This window comes from Chinchilla lanigera, unplaced genomic scaffold, assembly GCF_000276665.1.
Source record: "Chinchilla lanigera isolate Chin_1 unplaced genomic scaffold, ChiLan1.0 scaffold00012, whole genome shotgun sequence".
Lineage (NCBI taxonomy): Eukaryota > Metazoa > Chordata > Mammalia > Rodentia > Chinchillidae > Chinchilla > Chinchilla lanigera.
This window is the reverse complement of record NW_004955413.1, coordinates 29,090,205-29,110,478: the sequence shown is the minus strand read 5'-3', so window position 1 is coordinate 29,110,478 and position 20,274 is coordinate 29,090,205. Positions and strand designations below refer to the sequence as shown.

Genomic DNA, 20,274 nt, shown 5'->3' with positions numbered 1-20,274 from the left:
GCCTCACAGGCTTCTCCTCGGGCCCAGAGGCAGCCACGGGGCTCCCAGGCCGCGCAGTGGAGGATGAGCCCCGAGTCTCCTGCAGGGTCCCTGCTGGAGGGGGGACAGCAGCACGTACAGCCAGACGGGCCTCTGCCCCTCGAACACCCGTCGGAGCAGATGCTGGCGGAGCAGCAGGGAGCAGGTGCTGCGCTGTGCTTCAGAATCCACGGCTCAGGATGGGGCAGGGGGACCCCAGTCACGGGGACTGCTGGCCAGCAGGGGCCAGGGCGTCCAGAGGGCGGGGGCTCCCATGGATAGGGGCAGCAGGCACAGCCCCGTGCAGGGGGGTGGCCGGGTGGCTCTTGGGGGAGCTCAGCTGCACCGGGCCGGGGCGTCTGCAGTGCAGTGTTGAGGCTCCCATCCTGGTGGGGAGCTGTAGGGTGAATGGATGAGAGAAATGGCAGAGGGGGCTTGGGGTGCCCGCAGTGCAGCCCCGTGAGAGGACCCCCAGGGTGGGGACGGAGGGCAGGGAGGCCAGAAAAGCAGTGGCTGGTGAGTGTAGGGGGTGGTGAGCCAGGGCCTGGGTCCTGGCTCCTGGGAGGAGAATTTGCGGGGCTCTGGGGCCTGGAATGAGTCTGGAAGGAGCACCGGCTGGGATCCAGGGGCAATGGCGTGAGGCGGCCCTGTGATGACAACTGTCCAGCGAGCAGCCTTCCCCGGGTCGTGAGACCAAGGCCACAGGGCAGGGGCAACCCAGGTGCAGGCAGGGAGCCACAAGCCAGTGGGAGGGCACCCTGAGGTGGAGGGAGCCCCAAATCCCCGGCTTGGGGAGTGTGGATTCCCCACCACAGCACCAACGGTAAGAAAAGCTCGGACCCTGGCCCAAGAGCGCAGGGTGGGGGCTCGGGGAGGGTGGCGGAGGAGGCTCAGACCCTGCGGGCGAAGAGGTATGGCTCCCCAGGCTCACACTCTGTCCTCTGTCCCCAGCAACTACACCGCCCTGCTGGGAGTGTGGATCTACGGCTTCTTCGTGCTCATGCTGCTGGTCCTGGACCTCCTGTATTACTCGGCCATGAACTACGACATCTGCAAGGCGTCCCTGGCACGCTGGGGCATCCAAGGACGCTGGATGAAGCAGGACACACGGCGGTGGGGGGACCCTGCCCGGGCGCCACGGCCAGGGCAGCCGGCCCCGCAGCCCCAGCCTCCCCCAGGGCCCCTGCCTCAAGCGCCGGCGCCCCAGGCCGTGCACACACTGCGGGGAGATGCCCACAGCCCGCCGCTGATGTCCTTCCAGAGTTCGTCCGCCTGGTGAGTGAGCGCCCTTGACTGCCGTGGCCAGGGGTGGCTTTTCCTGGAAAATGCTGGGTGGTCAGGTCTGCCATGCTGGCCCCACCAGTCCTTGATGATTTGCTTTTCTTATTGTTGGCCAAGAGGGATCTGAAGCTGCCCGTGGCGGTGCACACATGAGAGTCAGGGGAGGTGGACACAGCTCCGGAGCAAAGCTTGCTTGCAAACTCACTGCACTTAGAGCCTGGTGTGAGATGTACTGGCACTGAATGTTTGGTGGAGCTTAGAGGTTCCTAGCTGGCAAGGCAAAAGGTGGAATTGGATGACTGTTTAGGTTTTTAGGGTGTGGTCAAAGGAAACCAATCAGTCAGTAGCTAGGGAGATTTTTCAGCATGAGGTGATAAAATAAATTGTGCAGACCTTGAGGCGCTCAGCCATGCCTCAGGGGAGAAGGAGGAGGCCGGCAGGGAGGGGTCGGGCTGACAGGGTCCAGATTGGGCCTCCTCCACGGCAACTCCCATTCCTTTCTGCGGGGACCTGCGCCCAGGGACCAGACCTGGGTTCCGAGGCTGGTGCGTGGTTGGGGCTGAGCTGCAGCCGGGTTCATGGAGGTCACGACTTGAGTCCAGCTGCCAGGTCTTCCCAGAGCTCCTCGCTGCAAAGTGTAGCCATCTGCCGGGCAGGCCAGCGGCTGGGCCCAGGGCCAGCTCTGCCATTCCCAGCTCCTTTGACCCCTTTGACCTTGCCTCCCACCCTCCAGGAGGAGTCAAGGGTCAGAGAGCCCCTCCTGGGGCAGTCCTGAGGCTTCAGCTACACACCGGCCAGTGGGAGCGGTGTGGCGGTCCTTCCCTGCGTCCTCTCTGGAGGTGCATCCAAGCCTGTTAATGCTCATTTAAATATCTTTCAGGTAGTGACCTTTTCAATAATGAATGGCTTGAATAATTAATCAAATGCACTTAAACCAGCCTGTGCTTATTGATCGCGTAATTGCCACATTTATCATACAGGAGACGGACTCGGCCCTGCTTGGCTGTCTGACAAATGTACACAGAGCCTGTCCTCAGGGCGGGGTCCCAAGAGCCGGAAAAGCCGGTCAGCGAGGGGTCCATGGCCGGCCCAAGGGTCGGGTGTCCTGGAATGTGGGTGTCTGGATACAGACACCCGGGAGTGTGTGCCATACTGGTGTCCTGTGACCACGATTCAAGAGCCACCGGAAGACATCACACATAATCACGATGCTGGACAGCGCATGGCCTGTAGTTGAAAAGGCGGCGCCGCCCCCAGTTCCGGTGCGCTCTACGCATGCGTGGAACAGCGTGTGCCCATGGGTCCGCCCCCTGGGAGGGTGTGCTTGCACAGCGTGGGCACCCTGCGTTCCGCAGCCAGGCATCGACCTGCCCGCCAGGCCCCAGGGTGCCCTGGAGAGGGCGTCCTGAGTTCCTTCTGCTGCCTCAGCAGCCCCCGCCGCAGCCGCCCTGAATGTCCTTCCCGTGTACAGCGATCCTCTACACCCAGCCTGCGCCCTCCTGCCCCGGTCCTGCCCTGGGCTTGGCTATGTAGTGATCTGAGCTCCCCCAGCACGTCTGCTTCTCACGCGGGAGTGGGGGCTGACAGACACCACCTGCCACCTGACTCCTGGGGGAGCTGGAGCGGGGAGGTAGTGGGCCAGAGCGAGCACCAGGGGAGGCTGAGGCAGGAGGCCAGGTCACCAGCTGGGCAGGGCAGGTGTGGGAAGCAAGGCTGACACCAGGCTGCTGTGGGGGTCAGGGGTCAATCCAGGGTCATTGGGGCACCCAAGCTGAGTGACCAGGGAGCACCTGGGCCACCCGCAGGGCTACCTCCTAGGCCCTGGCTCCCTCACCAGAGAGCCCTGGGCTGTCGCTTAAGCTGTGGTGCCACAGCCATGGTGTCTGGGGTGGTCTCTCCTGGTGAAGCACAGCCCGGCCTCCCATCCCGGGACACTCACTCCGTCCGTCTTGCCAGCCGAGATTGCGATCAGCCTGCCCATGGGGGGCAGGGGTCCCATCACCAGGCAGCTGAGGCATTGCGGGGCCCGCACCCTGCCGATGTCAGATGTCAGTGTAGCTGAGTTAAGTAGCTGCCTGGGGCCCAGGGGTGCAGTGGTGGCACGAGGATGCCTTCACTTAATTTCACAGAGATGCTGGGATTTCCTCTTCCTTTGCTGGAAAGTGAACTTGGACTGTGATGGCTCTCTCTCAGCCTCCCCTGGCACGGTCCCCCCAGGTGCCTGGTCCCTCCCTCCCAGCTGTCCCAGCTCGTTTCCTGAGTGTGACCGGGAGCCCAGCATCCCGGCTGGCACTGCCTGTGACGTGGCTCCCTAGTGACACAGTGCCTGGGGTGCATCGCTCCTGGTGGCAGCCACCTTCCCCAGCTTGGTGTCCCTTGCACACTCGAGGCTCCAGTTTCTCCTCCCCAGCCTCGTAGCCTTAGCAGTCATGGGACTCAGGCGAGTGTCCTACACTCCTGCCCCCCAGGCCACCTGCCACCCGCTTCTTTGTCCCCGCAGTGGCCATACGTCTTCACACAGCAGGTGCCCGGCGAGCCCTGTCTGTGTGGTGCAGGGCAGGGTCTGTTGTCACTGTCACCATTGCCAGTGCTGATGCTATTCTGTGCCCACCTGGTTTCAGACCCCAGCTCCACCCCAGGCCCCCTGCTGGCCCCGAATCCAGTCCGTTTGGAACTCAGTGTCCTCATCTGTGAAGTGGGCGTGGCTGCGGTCCTGACCTCGGGGTGTGGCTGGGGGGACCCCCTGTTTCCTCCCTCTGGAAGCCCCAGGCTTCATCAGCCTCAGAGGAGTGGCCGGGGATCCAGGTTACTGCTCAGCTGTTGGACGCTGGTATAGTCAGGTTTACAAGGGAAATAATACAGGAAAACAATTTATAGTAGTCACCCAAAGAGTCACATTCAAAGAAAGCGCAGGAAATCTGTCCGCACACTGAAGACCAAAAGAATCCAGTTGAGGACCTGAATCCCATGGCAATGTCCTTCATGAGTCCAGCTGAAGACCTAGAGCCCATAACAATGCCTCCCACGAGTCCAGCTGGAGGCCTAGAGCCCACGACAGTGTCTCGTGCAGGCCTGTTTCACGGATCTGTGTTGGGAAGGCCCAAAAGTGGTGCCTTTGGTGGAAGTGGTGGAAGTTAGAAAGTCTGTGCCAGCGGGATGAAAGATCTGTACTGGCAGGCTGAGGGATCTGCACTGGAGCTGGGAAGAGATGCTCAAAGTAAAGACCAGAGCTCCCCTGAAAGGTGCCACAGCCATCCTCAGCAACAGTGAGGTCCCAAGCTCCTCCAATGGTAAGGAAAGCCAAGTTCCCATCAGGAAAGCCAGTGTGACAAGCTTCTCCAGGAGACTGGCAGTGCCAGGGCTGGGGGCCCTCTTCCCCTCCAGAGCCAGGAAGTGATGCTCAAAGTGAGGACCAGAGCTCCCCAAAAGTGAACTATGACCATTCCCAGCAACAACAAGGTTCCAAGCTTCTTCAGTGATGAGAACAACCAAGTTCATCAGGAAATCCAGCATGACAAGCTCCTCCAGGAAAACAAACAGCTCCCTACAGCTTCCCTAAAAGCTTCTAAACTTCTTCCTCTCCAGTTCTGCCTCTTATGCTGCTGGCAACAATCCCCAGGTGGGCCTCCCACACCCAGAACCACGCTGGTTCACTTCAGCTGGGTGCTGCAAGTGGACCCCAGTTGTCAATCTACCACAGGCCCCTTTTCAGTATTTCCACGGACCCTGGAACGCCCACCGTTTCACAGATGAGAAGAAATGGGCCCAGACAGGGTCTGCGGCGGCCTGCCTAAGGCTGCATAGTAAGTCGGGGCTCAGCTCTCTACCCAGCACCTTCCACCAGCCCGGTCCCCTGGGACCTCTTGCCAATTTCCTTCCACAATGCTCTTCTTCCACCCCACCCTGCAGAGCTCAAGATCCTCCTTCAGAACTTATCCTGAGCTTGGAGGCCCCAGTAGGGCCCAGAAGCCTGGGGGAGTGGAGAGTGGGGCTGAGCAGGAGGAGAGGTGCTGCCTCACCCCCAGCACTCCAGGTCTTTTAGAGTTTGGGGGAAACGCCTGACTTGGCCCTGAAGGGAGCGGAGGCTCCTCCTAGGGCTGGCTCCTCAGGAGCTGAGTAACACCCTCAGGCCTCTGCCCTCGGGGCTGGGCACTGCCTGCTCCACCCAAAGGCCCCCAGCCCTTGGCTGAACTCTCTCAGCCCCCATCCACACCACCCAGAAGCTCTGCTACAGCTACGTCACCTTCTCACACCCACCAGCAGCGAGAAATTCCCGAAAGTTAGAGGACCAGAAAGGGAGAAGGCCTGGTGTCCGGTTTCCTTGGCGTGATATCAAATACCGGGCAGGCTTCTGAGAATGGAATTCAGAAGACAGTTAAGGTCTGGCGCAGGATGGAGTTCAAAGCCCTGGGACTTCCAGCTGGCTGGGGAAACCCCAGGCTCTCCGTGCAGTTCCTGTGGCTCTGTAGAATTTAGCTCAGGCTTACTGTGCAGCCTTGGTATTCTGTGCCCACCTGGCTTCGGACTCCAGCTCCACCCCAGGCTACCTGCTGGCCCTTCTCCCTTTCTGGTCCTCTAACTTTCGGGAATTTCTCCCTGATCGAGCCAAAGTGCTCGATCTCTTTGGGCCAGTGCTGGTTCCTCTGTACGAGGGGTTGATAAACCCCCTGGGCCCAGGTGGGGTCCAGTTATAGGGTGTGATGGTTGGGATCCAGTACGTACCCCAGAAAGGCCCGTTGCACAGACGGCTTGGTTGCTGTTGGGCTTTTAGGAAGTGACCAGATCAGGAAAGCTCTGACTTTCTCCTTGGAAACCAGAAGTGGAGTAAAGGAAGTAAGTAGGTCATGGCACGTGATGCTGGGGGCTGTAGCCGGTCCCTTTACCTCTCCTTGCTTCCTGGCTGCCGGGAGTTAAGTAGCTTTCCTCTACTGTGTCTGTCTGCCTTGATGCTCCTGACTTGGAGCAGCCATGGACTGAACACTCTGAAACCTTGAACCAAATTATACCTTAGGCGTTTGGTGCCAGGGATGGAAAACTGACTGACACACCAGGGTAAGGTTAGGGGCCCAGCCCCCTCCTATTCCTCTACCCTTGAGACAGCTCCCCCTGAATGCTCTGGACCTTAGGGATTGGCATGGCTGTGTCCCCACGTTTCCCTGGGACACCGTGTTGCTGTGAGTGCCACCTCACAGTTGCTTGATGTTGGGAAAACAACAGCCTGTGCTAGGTGCTCCACAACCGGGGGACTGTGGGCTCCTGGGCGAGTCAGGACTCAGCATCCCTGGGGCAGGACCCCAAGTGTGCCCTGCAGCACACGAGGCAGCTGCACAAGGCCTCTCCGGCCTGGGTCGGGCAGCAGCCTGAAACTCAGGGCAAGTGCCGAGCCCCCAGCCCTGCAGGCTGAAGGCACCGTTTTGGTGTGGCCTGGCTGGGTTTGTTCAGTTTCGGGATCCCTGTCCTGTCCCTTGCACCAGTGGCAAAGGTCCTCCCAGCCGTAGGAGCTCTGGTCTATTCACCTGGCCACCACCTGTATCTCCTCCCACAGCCAGCACAGCCCAGAAGAGAAAACCCCGCAAAAGCCCAGCGCAGGGAGCTCTACCTTTCACACCCAGCCTGCTGTGGCAGCTGTGGCTCAGCGCAGTGAGCCGCCCTCTTGGGTCAGAGCTGGGTTCGGACCCTGGCTCCTTGTGCCCACAGGGACCCTGGGACAAACCCTTCCACGTCTCGGAGCCTGGGCGTTCCCGTCTGTAACGTGGGTGCAGGTGGATTCAGCCCATAGGATGACTGCCCGTGAAAGTCAGCACAGCCTCCGTGAGCACGGATGTCGCTATGAGCCTGCTACTGTCAGGTGGGGTGACAAGTGGAGAGGAGAGAAAAGCCACTGAGAGTCCCACACAGCCACATCTACTTTGCGTTTTTCTGCCTTCCTGGGCACGTGCTGCTTCGGCTCTTCTCATATTGAGGTACACATAATTTCGCATTCTGATTTTATTCAATTAGCATTAGCTTGGCCATTACCCTGAGAGTTTACTTAATCTCCCTAAATATCATTTTAGCAGCCACCGAACAGATACAGTCCCATGTGCTGGCATTCACGTAGCATTTCCCAGCAGCGAGGCATTTCGATAATGTACTTCTTTTTTTTTTTTTTTTTTCTATGACGAGCAACAGAGGCAGGGGCTGAGGGGAGAGACCTGGTCTAGAAGAGAAGAGATTGCAACAAACACCTTCATGTTCTTGGCCTTTCCTTTTTAAAATGTGTTGTTTGTTAAACTCGCGTGCTCCTGCCTCAGCCTCCCTCAGTGCTGGGATCGCAGACGTGAAGCCATCTTCCTTCATTGAATCGTTGCCTTGGGATCGATTCCAGGCATGGATATTCCTGAGTCAAGGATGACAGTTGTACGGATCCTCACACCAGTGTCAGGCTCCCGGGGCGGGGGAGTGGGGGTCAGCTCTCTCGGGGTACCGTCTCCAGAGTGCATTTCTTTGCTTGTGAGTGCTGTCCAATACCTCTCCTTTCCATCGCTAATTAATTCTGTGTCCTCCCGTGAGTGTCCCCTTTATTTCTCGCTGCCCCCGAGGAAGCTGGTAATTGCAGTCATTTCCGTAAAGGAGCCCTTTTTCCCCAGTCTCAGTCCTTGGCCTCTTGTCTTCGCTCCTCCCTCGTACTATTTACTTAAGACCTTTTAAATTGACTTTAAGTCAAGCCAAACTTGGCCTTGCCCGAAGCCCTGTCGTCTCAGGCTCAGGAGCCCCGTGTGTCTTCCTTCGCTCTCCTCCCTGGCGCTGAGCATTGGGATGCCAGGATTTGGGGAACCCACTGTGATACAACACAGCCACCCCTGAAAATTATGTCCCGAAAACTTACGATTAAAGACACAGTAACAGACGCACAGGTAATGAATACTCCAAGTTCCCTGCGTCCTATTTACTTTGGGGCACTCCTATGGTGCCCTTGGGTTCCTCGTCTGTCGTGTCTGCTCTGGGGCCATCGCCTCCCCCTGGCTTGGCACCTGTGACAGTGCGTCCGGCAGTGCTTGTGCTGCAGAAACTGGCAGGGAGATGCTACAGACCCCGCGAGTGCAGCTTTGTATTCTGGTCTTATTCGGGTGGCATGAGCTCCCGAGAACGGGCGGGTCCGTGTCTGCCACTGGCTGTGGGACTTGGGGCTCACACGCTGGCATTTACCACCTCACCTAATCTCGCCTGCCCCACCCATCGTGGGCCTTGAACACAGAACCCCAGAGTGTTGCCAGGATCGCGCCAAGATAGCCATCCAGGACAAAAGCCCCGGTGCTTCCAGGAGGTCCCTTCGCCAGCTCTTTGCAGCTCCTAGTCCTTCCCAGAGCACAGGAAGCCGGGGAGATCAGAAGGCGGGAAGCAGCACCCCCTTTGCCAACTTGCCAGCCCCTCCTGCTCCTTCTCTGCCCGGCTGTCCTTGTGCGCCGCCGCCGGACACCCGCAGCTTGTTCCTTTACCCGACAGCATTTATTGAAGGTCAGCCACAGAGGCCCTGCCCTGCATTAAGTGCTGGGACGGGAAAGACAGAGAAGGTGGAGGCCCTGTCCCCAAGGAACCCTGTCCAGTGATTCGCAGAAAACCTGTCCTGACCCTCCACTTACTTCACTTAGAAAAATCAATGTGTTCAGCCCAGGGCGGGATAGCTGGAGAGGGGAAGATCACTTCGCAGATGCAAAGGCCGCGGCCGCCTGAGCGCAGGGTCAGCGCAGTGCAGGAGGAGTGATGTTTTGGGTCCGGATCCCGCCTGCGAAAATGGAGCCTTAGGAGCAGGAGCACCGGGCCCACTGGAACTGCCCTGTCCCTGGCGACGCCCTGCCCGATGGTCAGCGTTAAACCAGCATTAAACCTGCAGCTGACTCCTGGGATTTGCATTCACGGCTGGGCAGGCCCCTGCTGATCCCTACCCGCAGCTCAATGGCTGGAATCTTAATTAAAAGTCCCTCAGCACAGTGACCACCCTAAACAAGGATGTCTGCAACCCTGGGTGATTGACAGAGACGTTTCCACAGCGGCCCCTGGGAAAGTGGGTGACCATAAACCCTCGAACACGGAGAGGCTCTGCCATGTGACCGGGGTTCCTTAGAGTCACCCTGTGAGCTGCAGCTCGGGTGACCCAGAGCGAGGGAGGTCACCGTCAAGACAGCCTGATGGCTGTTGGCTGTCCCCAGTAAACTGCCTGAGTTCTGGGGCTCTTCACAGGTGGGCAAAGGGATCCGTCGTGGTCAGCGTCAGCACGGGCCGTGCGGGGCGGGCAGCCTTCTCGCCTCCCTCATGACCCCAACAGGAAAGCTCTGTCCTGTGTAACTGCTGAAATATTTGCTTCCCAGAATAGACACGCACTGGGGCAGCAAATGTGTCCCAGTATGGGCACCACTGCCGACAGCAGTGGAGGCCGAGGCTGCCTGGGGCCACCAAGGCGTCTGCTCCTCCCATGCCCCCAGCACAGCCTGGGCACCCTAGGGCTTCTGAGGCTCCCCGGGGTGCTGGGGGAGCTGTCTCCAGACTGCTTCATGGGCGCCCTGGAAACTGTTCGGCCATGCCATGTGACCATGGCTCTGGGCTGCCCGGCTGTGCATCCTTGGGCGAGCTGTGGTACTTCTCTGAGCTGCAGCGACATCAGTTCAGGGACCAAAGCATCTCTGCTGGGGGCGCCGAGGGCATAGGATGGAGCGGCGGGGGCGGGGGCTCATGAATGCCCTGTCTCACAGCAGTGCCTGTGTGGGGACGGGGTCCCTGCTAGTCATGAAAGGCTGTTCTGTCGCACCTCAGTCACCCCTGTGGGGCTCTCACAGCCGTCCAGGTTCTAGGGGACAGAGGCAGCCAGCTCAGGGACTGGGGCCGGCCGGACAGAGCTGGGGTGTGGCTTTGGAGCTGCCTACGGCGTACCCGTCACCCCCATGCTCCAGAGCCCAGGCTCCTGTGGTCTCAGGGACACAGATTTGGCCCGGCCTCTGCGTGTGCGGCTGAGGGACGTCTCTGAGCCCGCAGTGCCCCTCTCTGACCTTCACCCTCAGCTCCCGTAACAAATGCCTGGGATCAGGAGAATGCTGGAGGACTCAGCCCAGCACCTGCTCATAAGAAGGCCCCCGAGTGTCTCCCTCCTGACTGCCGAGGCTCTGCCTGCACCGTCACTGTCACTTACGCGTTTCCAAGAGGCACGCGTTTGTCACTGGCGGGTCTCCACGCAGCCATGCCTGGGATGGATGGGTCGTGTGACGGAGCTCTGTGCTCGGTCCACCTTCCAGAGAGCATTAGTCGGTCGATGGCACGTCTGGACGGGCCAGTGTGTCCGTTAGTGTAAGGACGTTGCAGGGCTGGTGTCGGTTGGGGTTGCCAGAGCCCCCAATGCCACAAGCAGACTGACTGCAGCCACGAAGGCAAGGAGCCTGTGGGTACAGTGTGGTGAGCGCCATGCGGAGCACCAGGGCAGAGATGAGAGGGGCAGAGGGGTCCTGAGTGGCTGGCACAGGTGGGGCACAGGTGAGCAGGAAGAGAGAGGTGCAGGGAGGGACAGGTGTGTGCCCAGCGGGCAGAGGGGCACAGCAGGGGTGGTGGACAAAGCCACTGCCCGTAGGAGATGGCTGCTCCCTGGCTGTGGTGCCGGGTGGGGTGGGGAGGGGAGGAGTGTGCAATGTGGGGTGCACGTGCACCGCCTGAGGTGTGCCGCTCAGGGAATGAGTGTGCACACCGGCCTGCTTGGGTTGGTCCTGAATCAGCCTCACTCCCACCCCACAGGCCAGGGGCTGGACAATACAAATGATGAGGCCAGGGCAGGGCCAGGCGGGAGACAGCACAGAGTCAGGGGGCCAGGGCCAGGGCCGGGGGGACCGGGGATGTGGGCAATCCCCAGTATGGAACGGGTAGACGGCACATCCTTCCTGAGGCCAGGCTCAGGCCGGGTGGGGACACAGGTGGCTCAGACCCTGTCACCTGGAGGTGTTGACTAAGTCCCATCCTCCTGGGCTCCACAGCCCTTGGGCAGCTTCTACTCATCCCTCAGAACCTCGCCAAGCCCACTCCCCTTCCCAGCCTTCCTCGCTCCCCAGGAGGAGCCCCTCCTACTGGCTTCTCTGTCACAACCAGAGCTACAGGACCTGTATCCAGGAGACAGGCAAGGGGCCATCGGTGTCCTCCCCGTCGCCCGACCTGCTGTTTCCCTTGGGAGCTGTGGGCTTTCACATTTTTCCATTTTAAAACTCCTGACCTTCCCCACAGTTAATGGACAGCTGACCAGCAGGACAGCGATGCAGAAGCCGCTTTGAACACTTCCTGGCAGGAGGTAGCAGATTCTTTGTCCCTGCGGCACAGAGGACAGCAGCTCGGGGCATTTCGTGGCATTTAATGTAGAACCAGGTCTCCGGATGAAGCAGCAGCATCAAATATTTACCAGAGTGGCATTAAAAATTAACCTCGGGATGTGGGTGCCCAGAAACCCGAGGCTTCCCAAAAGTCAGCAGGGTGGGATGCTAGGAAGGAAGGAAGGTTGCCGGCCCCACACCCAATGCCGGAGCAGCCAGCCCCAGAGTGTCGGAGGCACCCGGCCCTTCTGAGGCCCCCAGAGACCTGTAGGACAGGACAGGCACTCTGTGGCTTGGCCCCTGCCTCTGTGGGCAGCTGAGGCGTGCAGGATGGGAAGGAGTGAGCCTGCCCAGACTGGAGGAAACCAAGGTGGGGAGGCAGTGTTGCAGGCCCGAGAACAGCGTGTGAAAAGGCCCTGAGGCAGTGAGGAGGTGCATTTGTGACTCAGAAGAAAAGTGACAGCAAGAGAGTGGTCAGGCAAGGGACCCAGGAGGGCAGGGAGCAGAGCACATAGGTAGGTCTAGGGCAAGAGTGGCCTTAATGAGCCTTTCAGGGGAGAGACATGAGCTAGTCTTGACTTCTGTAAGTCAGGAATCTGGGTGTGGCCCAGCTGGCCTGGGGGAGACTATGTCCGAGCTCATGCACTGGCCCCTGGCTGGGGACAGCAGACCCTTGGCCTCTTGGTGACTGCTGCCTCCCAGGGACAGGGCCTGGTAGAAGACAGCAGAGGAGGTGCCCAGCCAGAGGAAGGCACAGTCCTCCTGCAACCCGGCCCCAGCACTCTGTCCATTCACTGGAAGAGGGTAGCCCTGACCTGCTCCTGGAGCAATAGGCTTCTGCTCCCAATTCAGCAAGAGAGATTATATCACTATCCTCATTGGTTCAGACACAGTCCCGGAACCACACCTCTGGTCCTGATTGGTCCCTCTGTAGACCACACCTCCACTTCTTAGCCAATTACGGTACCAGGGGGTGGGGCACAGTAATAGATTCATCCAATCAGAGTCACCCATGAAGCTAAGGATTGTGTCAGATTGAGGTAATGATAGTTGAAACTTCAGCGGGAACGTACACCTGAGGCCCAGGAGTGGAACAGAAATGGATGGTCTCCACTCACGTGTTTGCGAATTGGCAAAGCTGCCCAACAAGGAGGCCTGACACCCAGGCAGAAGCAGTATGCCTGTGACACTGCAGTTTGCTCAAGGTGGAGGTGTCACAAGGCCCTCTGGGTTCCTTCAGAAAACATTTATAGAGCAGATGCCACATTAGGTGGCTTCTACAGACCAACCAGTGGCACCTCGAAAGTCAGATAATCTCAGCACGCTGGGAGGCTGTGGCAGGAGGATCACAAGTTTGAGGACAGGCTGGTCAACTTAGTGACTTGGGGAGACCCTGTCTCAAAAACTTAAACAAGGGCTGGGGATGCAGCTCAGTGTGAAGGCCCTGGGTTCAGTCCCCAGCACCCCAAGGGGGGAAAAGCTCGGTCAGATCCACTGCATGTGTCCACACTATCCACCGCTGAGCGGTGTTCCACAATGTGGGTGTGCAAAGGGTGTTTGTCCACCACCTGGTGAGAAAAGGACCTATGGCTTTGGCCCCTCGGGACCCTTATAAATGAAGCTCTCTGATCATTCCTGCTGGAGTTGTCTGACGCCTCACTCTTGGGTCCCGTGTTATTGTCTATGGCTGCTATGACAAACTGCCGCAAACTTAGTGGCTTCGGACCGCAGATTTATTCTCTTAGTGTCTGGGAGAGCAGCAGCCTGAGACGAGCCCAGGACACCTAAGATCGGGGTGTGGGGACTGCAGCGAGAACCCACTCCGCTGCTTTCCCAGCTCCTAGGGTGCCGTGTCCTCAGCCAGCGGCCCCTCCAGAGGGTGATGGCCTCCCCTCACCTCTGACCCACCTGCCCTGACAGTGTCCGTCTGTTCCCACCTCCTTCCTCTCCTCCAGACCCCCGTGTTGCATCAGGCACAGGCAGAAAACTCCAGAAACTGCATCCTGAGATCCTGAACTTCTGTGTCTGCTCCAGCACCCCCAGCCCGGGTTAGACAGGGAGGAGGCGGCCAAGCTGTGTCCCCCGTCTTGTGACCAGTGGGGCTCAGTCTGTCCTCCAGCCCTTTTGAGAGCTGCAGGCAGCTCCTTCCCTGCGCCTTTCATCCCAAGAGCTTCCCATCCTGGCCTCCCTTCGAGGGCAGCACCTCGTCCTCAGCAGCACCCATCTCCCTGCTGCCCGCAGGTCCTGCCCTGGCACTGCCCTCTTGCCCCGCCCATTCCTGGGGTCCCTGTGCTGTCTGCTTCTTTGTAAAGTACGGTTAATGACGCTGCACCTCTGGAGTGGCTGTGCGAGCCACCCCCACAAAGTCAGCACTGCCCGGATGCGCGCTGGCCCGAGGGGGCTCTGCGTGCGCTTCACCCGGCAGTGAGTCATGCTGTGCCTCGTGACTCCTCTGCTTTTGTCACCGGAGTGGTTATTGTCACAGACTCGCCAGCGTTCTGGAAGCTACATTATTATTCAAATTGCCAGGTGCTCGCTTATCTCCTGGTTAGGCAGCAGAAGCCAGCCACTGCCCTGCCAGCTGCACACTACCCCGCCTTGCTGCACTGCCTGGTGCCAGGCCCAGCATCCCTCACAGGACCGCCTGGCTGCTGACCAGACAACCTCCCCACCCCCAGCCTGCCCAGGCTACTTCCCTGGGTTGGATGGATGACAGTGTGGTCGGGTGGTTAGCAACCTGGGCTGGATTCCCAGATGTGACCCTGGGAAGGTTGCACTGCTTCAGGGAGCCTTGGGGCCCTGGTCAAGAAACTGCAGGGAAGAGTGGTCCCTGGCTCACGGGGCTGCTGTGCCATAGGGAAGGGCTTCAGCCTGCACGCAGCAGCCCTGGCCCCGGCCCTTCCTACAGTTGGAAGTGAGCTCCCTGTCAGCTCCAGCACCCAGGATCAAGGCGCGATGCCTTGGGGAGCTGCAGTGGCTCTGTCTCTGCAGACTCAGACCTGCCAGGAACGCCTGGGGTCCCCACCTCCAGGCTGCTTCGATCCGCACCCTCCCCACCAGTGCTCCAGGAAGCTGCCTGGCAGCTTAGCTCCCCCCGCCCAGGCCAGGACCCCAGCACCCCAGACCCGCAGTGCGGACACAGCAAGGGGCTGCTGCTTCTGCCTTGGGGTCCTTGAAGGCAGGGATGGGGTGTCCGTAGAGCCCACGGGGCAGGAAGAGGGTCCTACAGGCCTGCAGGGGCTGCAGAGGGCACCTGAGGCCACCAGGGGTTAAGGGACTTGCCGGGGTCACACAGCTGGTGAGAAGCAGCGCTGGGTCCAAACCCGGGAGGGTCTGACTGCAGACCAGCGACCACCACGAGCCTCGGCCCCACTATGGTTCCCTGTGGTTCCAAATGTTACAGAGGCCTACAGGAGTCAGCCAGGCTGTGCCAGAAGGGTGCTTGGGACAGAGACCTTGAAGGATATGTAGGAGTTTGCCAGCTAAAGCAAGGGCAGTGTGTCAAGTGTTCAGGACTCTCTCGGGTGAGGGGACACCTTTGGAATAGAGGCCAGGGAGCTCGAAGTAGTAATAAAGGCACAGCAGCGAGAGGCCTGAGGTCATAACCGAGGTGTCAAAGAAGAAGTTGAAGTGGGAGGTGGTGGCGAATGCCTGACATCCAGCACCGCGGGAGCTGAGGCTGGAGGATCTCCAGTTGGAGTCTACCTGGGGCAACTTAACTGAGGGAGGCCCTGCCTCAGAATTAATAAATAAATAAATAACGCAGGCAGGCTGGACCCAGACTCTCCATGGACACCAACATCCCTGGAGCTCGAGTCCCCCATATAAAACGGAGCAGTGTCCGTGCAGCACCCGTGCGCATGCACCTGGGAGCGTTGTCGCCTCTGGCTGGCCTGTGACCCCCCGAACAGTGTCCATGCTGTGTGAGTAGTGGCCGTGCTGCTTGGGGAGCAATGACGATGACAAACAGAGGTCTCTGTGGGCTCATTTCCGGCGCAGGCTCTCCTGAGCGTTTCCCCTCCACAGCGGGCTGACTGGAGGCTGCTGCGCCCTGTCCCTGCCTAGGTCTCCCCACGTTTCCCAAGTGGCGTGGGGCCACCCGGCTCCATGAGATTCTGCCAAACACCTGTCCCCTTCCGCCACCCTGGAAGGTGGCCAGTGTCCCCTAGTCCTGCTCCAGGGCTTCTTTGGGGAGCGGGTGCCAGGTCACCCGCACAGCAGGCCGGGGTCACCCTGGTCACTCACAGGCTTGCCCTCAGGATGATCTTATGTCCTACTTTGGGCTGGTTGGGTCAATATAAGGCGATGTCTCACTGTTTTAAGAATTCTGATTGCCAGGTATGGTGGCGAGCTCGTGTAATTCCAGGACTCAAGAGGCTGAGGCAGGAGGATCGTTTCGAGTTTGAGACCAGCCTGGGCTACAAAGTGAGCTCAAGGCCAGCCTGAACTGCATAGCGAGACCCTGTCTCAAAAAGAACCCCCCAAAAAAGAATTCTGTTACTGTTAATTTATTGAATAGGATATTGTTTAGAACAGTTTCAAGTTTACAACAAAAGTGAATGGACCTGGGTGTGGTGGCACCTGCCTATGGTTCCAGCACTTGGGAGGCTGAGGCAGGAGTATTGCTTCGAGTCCCAAGCCAGCCTGGGCTACATGATGGGTTGAAGGCCAGCCTGGACTACATATGGAGACCCAAAAAAACCAACCAAAACAAAACAAAACAAAAAAAATCTCAATGGAATACATCTATTTAGAAAAAAAATTTTAAAAAGAAAAATTGAATGGAAAGTGCAGAAATTTCCCATGTTCCCTGCCTCCGACACAGGGTCTCCCCTACTGGCAGCACATGGCATTTGTAGTAGTAGACGGGCGGTGTCCATGCCCTGATACCAGCTAGAGGTCACGGTTTGCATCAGGGCTGCGGGATGGGCTCGGTTCCCTGATTTGTCCTGCAGAGACCATTTCTCCAGGCGGGCGTTCCCTGCCCTGACCGCACAGGACAGGCTGGGACCGGAATGGGAGCCCCAGTCTGTCTGGTCTTGGCCTCCTTTCCGTGGTTGGGAGTGACCTTCCGGGGGACATTGGGACTCTCGACTTTGCACTGTGACCCTCACGCTGGACCACCCTGGACAGGTCACATGGTGCCCAGGTGGGTGCCCGTCTGCTGCCACCGAGGCCGCCCGAGGTCTCTCCCACCGCGCTGCCTGTTTGCTCCCCGCCGTGTGACAGCGAAGGAAGGCGGACGCTTCCTTTGGTGCGCGTTCAGCAAGTGTTTCCCGATATGGCTTTAATTTACATCTCTCTTATTTTAGGCTTCAGATTCGCCATTTGACAGTTTCTATCTTCTTGGCAATTGGTCTGTTGAGGCTCTCCCTTCCTGGATCCTCTGAGTGATTTCTCTTTCTTGGAAAGGCAGCGTTTCATTGAGGCTTTCTGGTAACGCTGCAGCGTCAGGCGGTAGATGCTCTCCTTTTCCTTCTCCTCCTCCTCCTCCTCTTCTTCTTCCTCTTCCTCCTCCTCCTCCTCCCCATCCCCCTTCTCCTCCTCTCTTTATTCATCTGCTCAGCTATCTGCGTGGAGCATCGCTCGAGGGCCCTGTGGAGATCGGCGCAGCGAAAAGCCCTCCTTTTCTAGAGAAACTACGGATGTGACATGCAGGCGTGCTGGTAGCGTGTTCCTTAGGCTTCTCCGGCGAGGTGGAGTCAGGAGGAAGTATGCGTCTAGGGGCTTTCAGGTAGCTCATAGGGTCTGAGGCAGGAGAGCCCACAGTGTGTGGGCTGCGTGCTGGAGCGCCCAGGGATTCAGGAGCCGCTCAGCCAAGAAGACAGCAGGCGTGCAACAGGAGATCAAGGGTGCAGCGACATGCAGGTCAAAGGCCCCGACGCTCCCCGGGAGGTCACAGATGCAAGTCCACAATGAAAGGCCAAAGAAATGGAGAGCAACGTCCAGAGGCGGCGGCAGCAAAGGGCACACCCTCTCTTTCTTCCTCCTTCTCCGGCTGTGCCATCCAGGCTACAAGCCTATTGGCTGGGGCCAGCCACAGCCGGGGTGGGTCTCCCCTCCCTGTGAGCCTGCACGTCGGTCGTCCACAGACACATCTGGAGCTGTGCTCTGCCCATCTGCCAGTGCTTACGCCAGTCCAGTGGGTGCCCTGTGATGGATGGTCACAGGTGGTGCTGGTGCCATGAGGGGAACTGAGGGAGGTACAGTCTGGGTTTGTCCTGAATGTGTCCGCTGGCAAGTCCCCAGATCTTCGGAGACGGGAGAACCCTTGGCTGGTTACCATTGTGTGGAGGCAGAGGGTGGGCCCCGGGCCCAGCTCAAGGCGCGAGCCCCGAGTCCCCGCTCAGAGACAGCGCACAGAAAGCAAGCAGATGCTCTCATTGGTTCCATCCAGGCCCCCAGTGGGCTGGGCTCGGACCAGGCTGTCCACAGTGGGCCATCAGCTTAGCTGGCCAGGCAGACAGCTAGCTCGCCCAGACTCACCCCCGGTGTTTATAACCCAGTATCCGGGCACCCCCGCCCCAAGAGGGTGACCCTCAAGCTGTAGTGGAGTAAACAAAAGAGGAGTGTGGGACACCAGAGAGGAGTGGGGCCGGGCTGCTAGTAGGCCAAGTGTAGACGGAAGGTGCTGGCGGGCTAGAGGATCCTGCCGGCCGGGACCAGGACAGCCCAGAAGCACACAGCCTGCAGAGACAGTCTCTGAAGGGCTCCTGGAATTTGCGAGTGGGTTGATTGGACAGTGGGTGTGAGAGAAAGAGAGGGACCAAGGATATTTACTGAAGTCAGGAAAACTGGGCAAAGCTGGTTTGGGGACAAAGTGTGGGGTTCTACTGTAGGGCACAAAAGTTGTCTGGGACATGCAGCTGATGCCACGTAGACAGTTTGGCTATAAATGTGGCATTTGAGGGGTGAGAGTTGGAGACTAGAGAGCCGTGAGCACAGAGACGGGATCTAATCCCGGAGAGAAGGGGTGTCAGGAGTGGGGGGTGAGGGGTACTCGCAGGATCCGGGCAGGAGGCCGGGGATGTAGGAGAGGAACCAGGTGAGGTCTGGAGGTCCCGGAAGCAGGAGGCGTGGCCACTGGAGTCCACCTGGTGGGGACAGGTGACAGCAGAGCTGAGAGTTGAGCCCTGGAGTGAGTGGCGTGGACGTCTTCCCTGACCTTGACGGGACAGGTTCTGTGGAGCAGCCAGAGCCTTGGAAAAGTGAAATTGGGAAGCGGTGTAGGGATAGTCCTTGCTCTTCCTCTGTGTCTTCAATCTTCTGTCTTATTAGAATCCCCCAGAGTTAACATGTCTTCTTGCTTTCGAAAGAGCCAGCATTTGGACTTCTTTATTAGCTTCTTCCTTTTGCTGTTTTCCAGCTCCACCTCGGTTTTAATTTATCTGTCACTTTTCCTTCGTCTCCCGTGGATTATTAGTCTTTCCTTTTTTTTCTGACTTCTCCAGCTGGACGTTGACCTCCTGTGTTCTCAGTTATTATTAAGACCAGCATTTGAGGCTATGAATTTTCCCTTGAACATTGCCCTAGCTGCCTCACACGGGCTTTGAAATGTTTTTATCTATAAAATTTTTTAAATAATGTTTTTTTGTTGTGAGATTTTTGTTTGTTTTTTTTTGCGATTGTCTAGATATTTTGTCATTTTTAGTTTGGGTTCTGTTTGACTCTACGGTCATCATAAAGAGTTATAAACATCCTGAAGTAGCATTCAGCGTGGTTTGTGGTTTGGTTATAAGTGTTTTCAGATTTGATTACGCTGCGATCAGGAAATGCTGGCTTATGCTACTTTTGGTATTTTAGGTCTGAGAGTCGGTTTTCCGAGCGCTCGCATAAAAAGCAGGTTCCGTTTAACACACAGACACACGTGGTCATTGCTTCCCGGGTGATGGCCTGGGGAAGGTGACGTGACCCCAGCGCCCAGCAGCCCCTGCGCTGCGGGTTCTGGACGCCTCACCCGGTACCTAAGCAGCCCTTGTTGTCAGCTCTTCTGGTGACTTTCGCCACCGACATTCACAGGGTGACTTCTTTCTTCATTCGCCGCTCTCGCCCAACTGCAGCTTCATCTGTTATCCAGATCACAGCCCCTGCTTTCTTTTTGTCACTACGCTTCTGCCCATCCTTTCTTTTTAAATGGGGTGAAAGGCACATAACATAAAATCCGCCGTGTGCCACGTTCGGTGGCTTTAAGTACACATTTTTCTGAGTCACCCCGCCCTCAGTGCGTTTTGTTTGTGGTCTGTCTGTCTTTTTTAGTAAGTGTGTATGGCTCATTAGCATTTACTGATAGGGCAGATACATTCGGGCTTATTTCTGTCATAGTAGTTTATGGTAGGTTTCTGCTTTTATAGCTTTTGTGGGGGTTGTCAGTTTTCACCATATGGCCTCTGTTTTCTTTATTTTTTGTGTATATATCTTCTGATAATTTGAAAGCTGTGTTTTGATCCCATGGTTACCTTCGCAATCGCAGTGCGGTATGACACACTTCATCCTTCCTTCCAGCAGGGCTTCTATCCCCTGCTACGAACGGTGTCGACCCTCCAGAGTTTATACCCGCCGTCCCATTCTCCCCTTCCCACCAAGTTCCTTCAGTTGATTGGGTTCTTTTGCTATTACTCTTGCACCTCTAATTGTACTCCAACTTCTGAACAATTAT

General features: G+C 58.0%; 1 protein-coding gene across 4 annotated transcripts in view; it reads left to right on the top strand.

The window, feature by feature from the left end:
• Window positions 1-20,274, top strand: part of Kiaa1644 (KIAA1644 ortholog) — a 101,084-nt gene that overhangs the window by 75,046 nt on the left and 5,764 nt on the right. For all 4 annotated transcript variants that reach the window (XM_005379463.2, XM_005379461.2, XM_005379462.2 and 1 more), the window contains exon 4: window positions 970-1,293. In XM_005379463.2, the coding sequence (XP_005379520.1) occupies window positions 970-1,293 (324 nt within the window). The remainder of the gene's footprint in view (window positions 1-969; window positions 1,294-20,274) is intronic.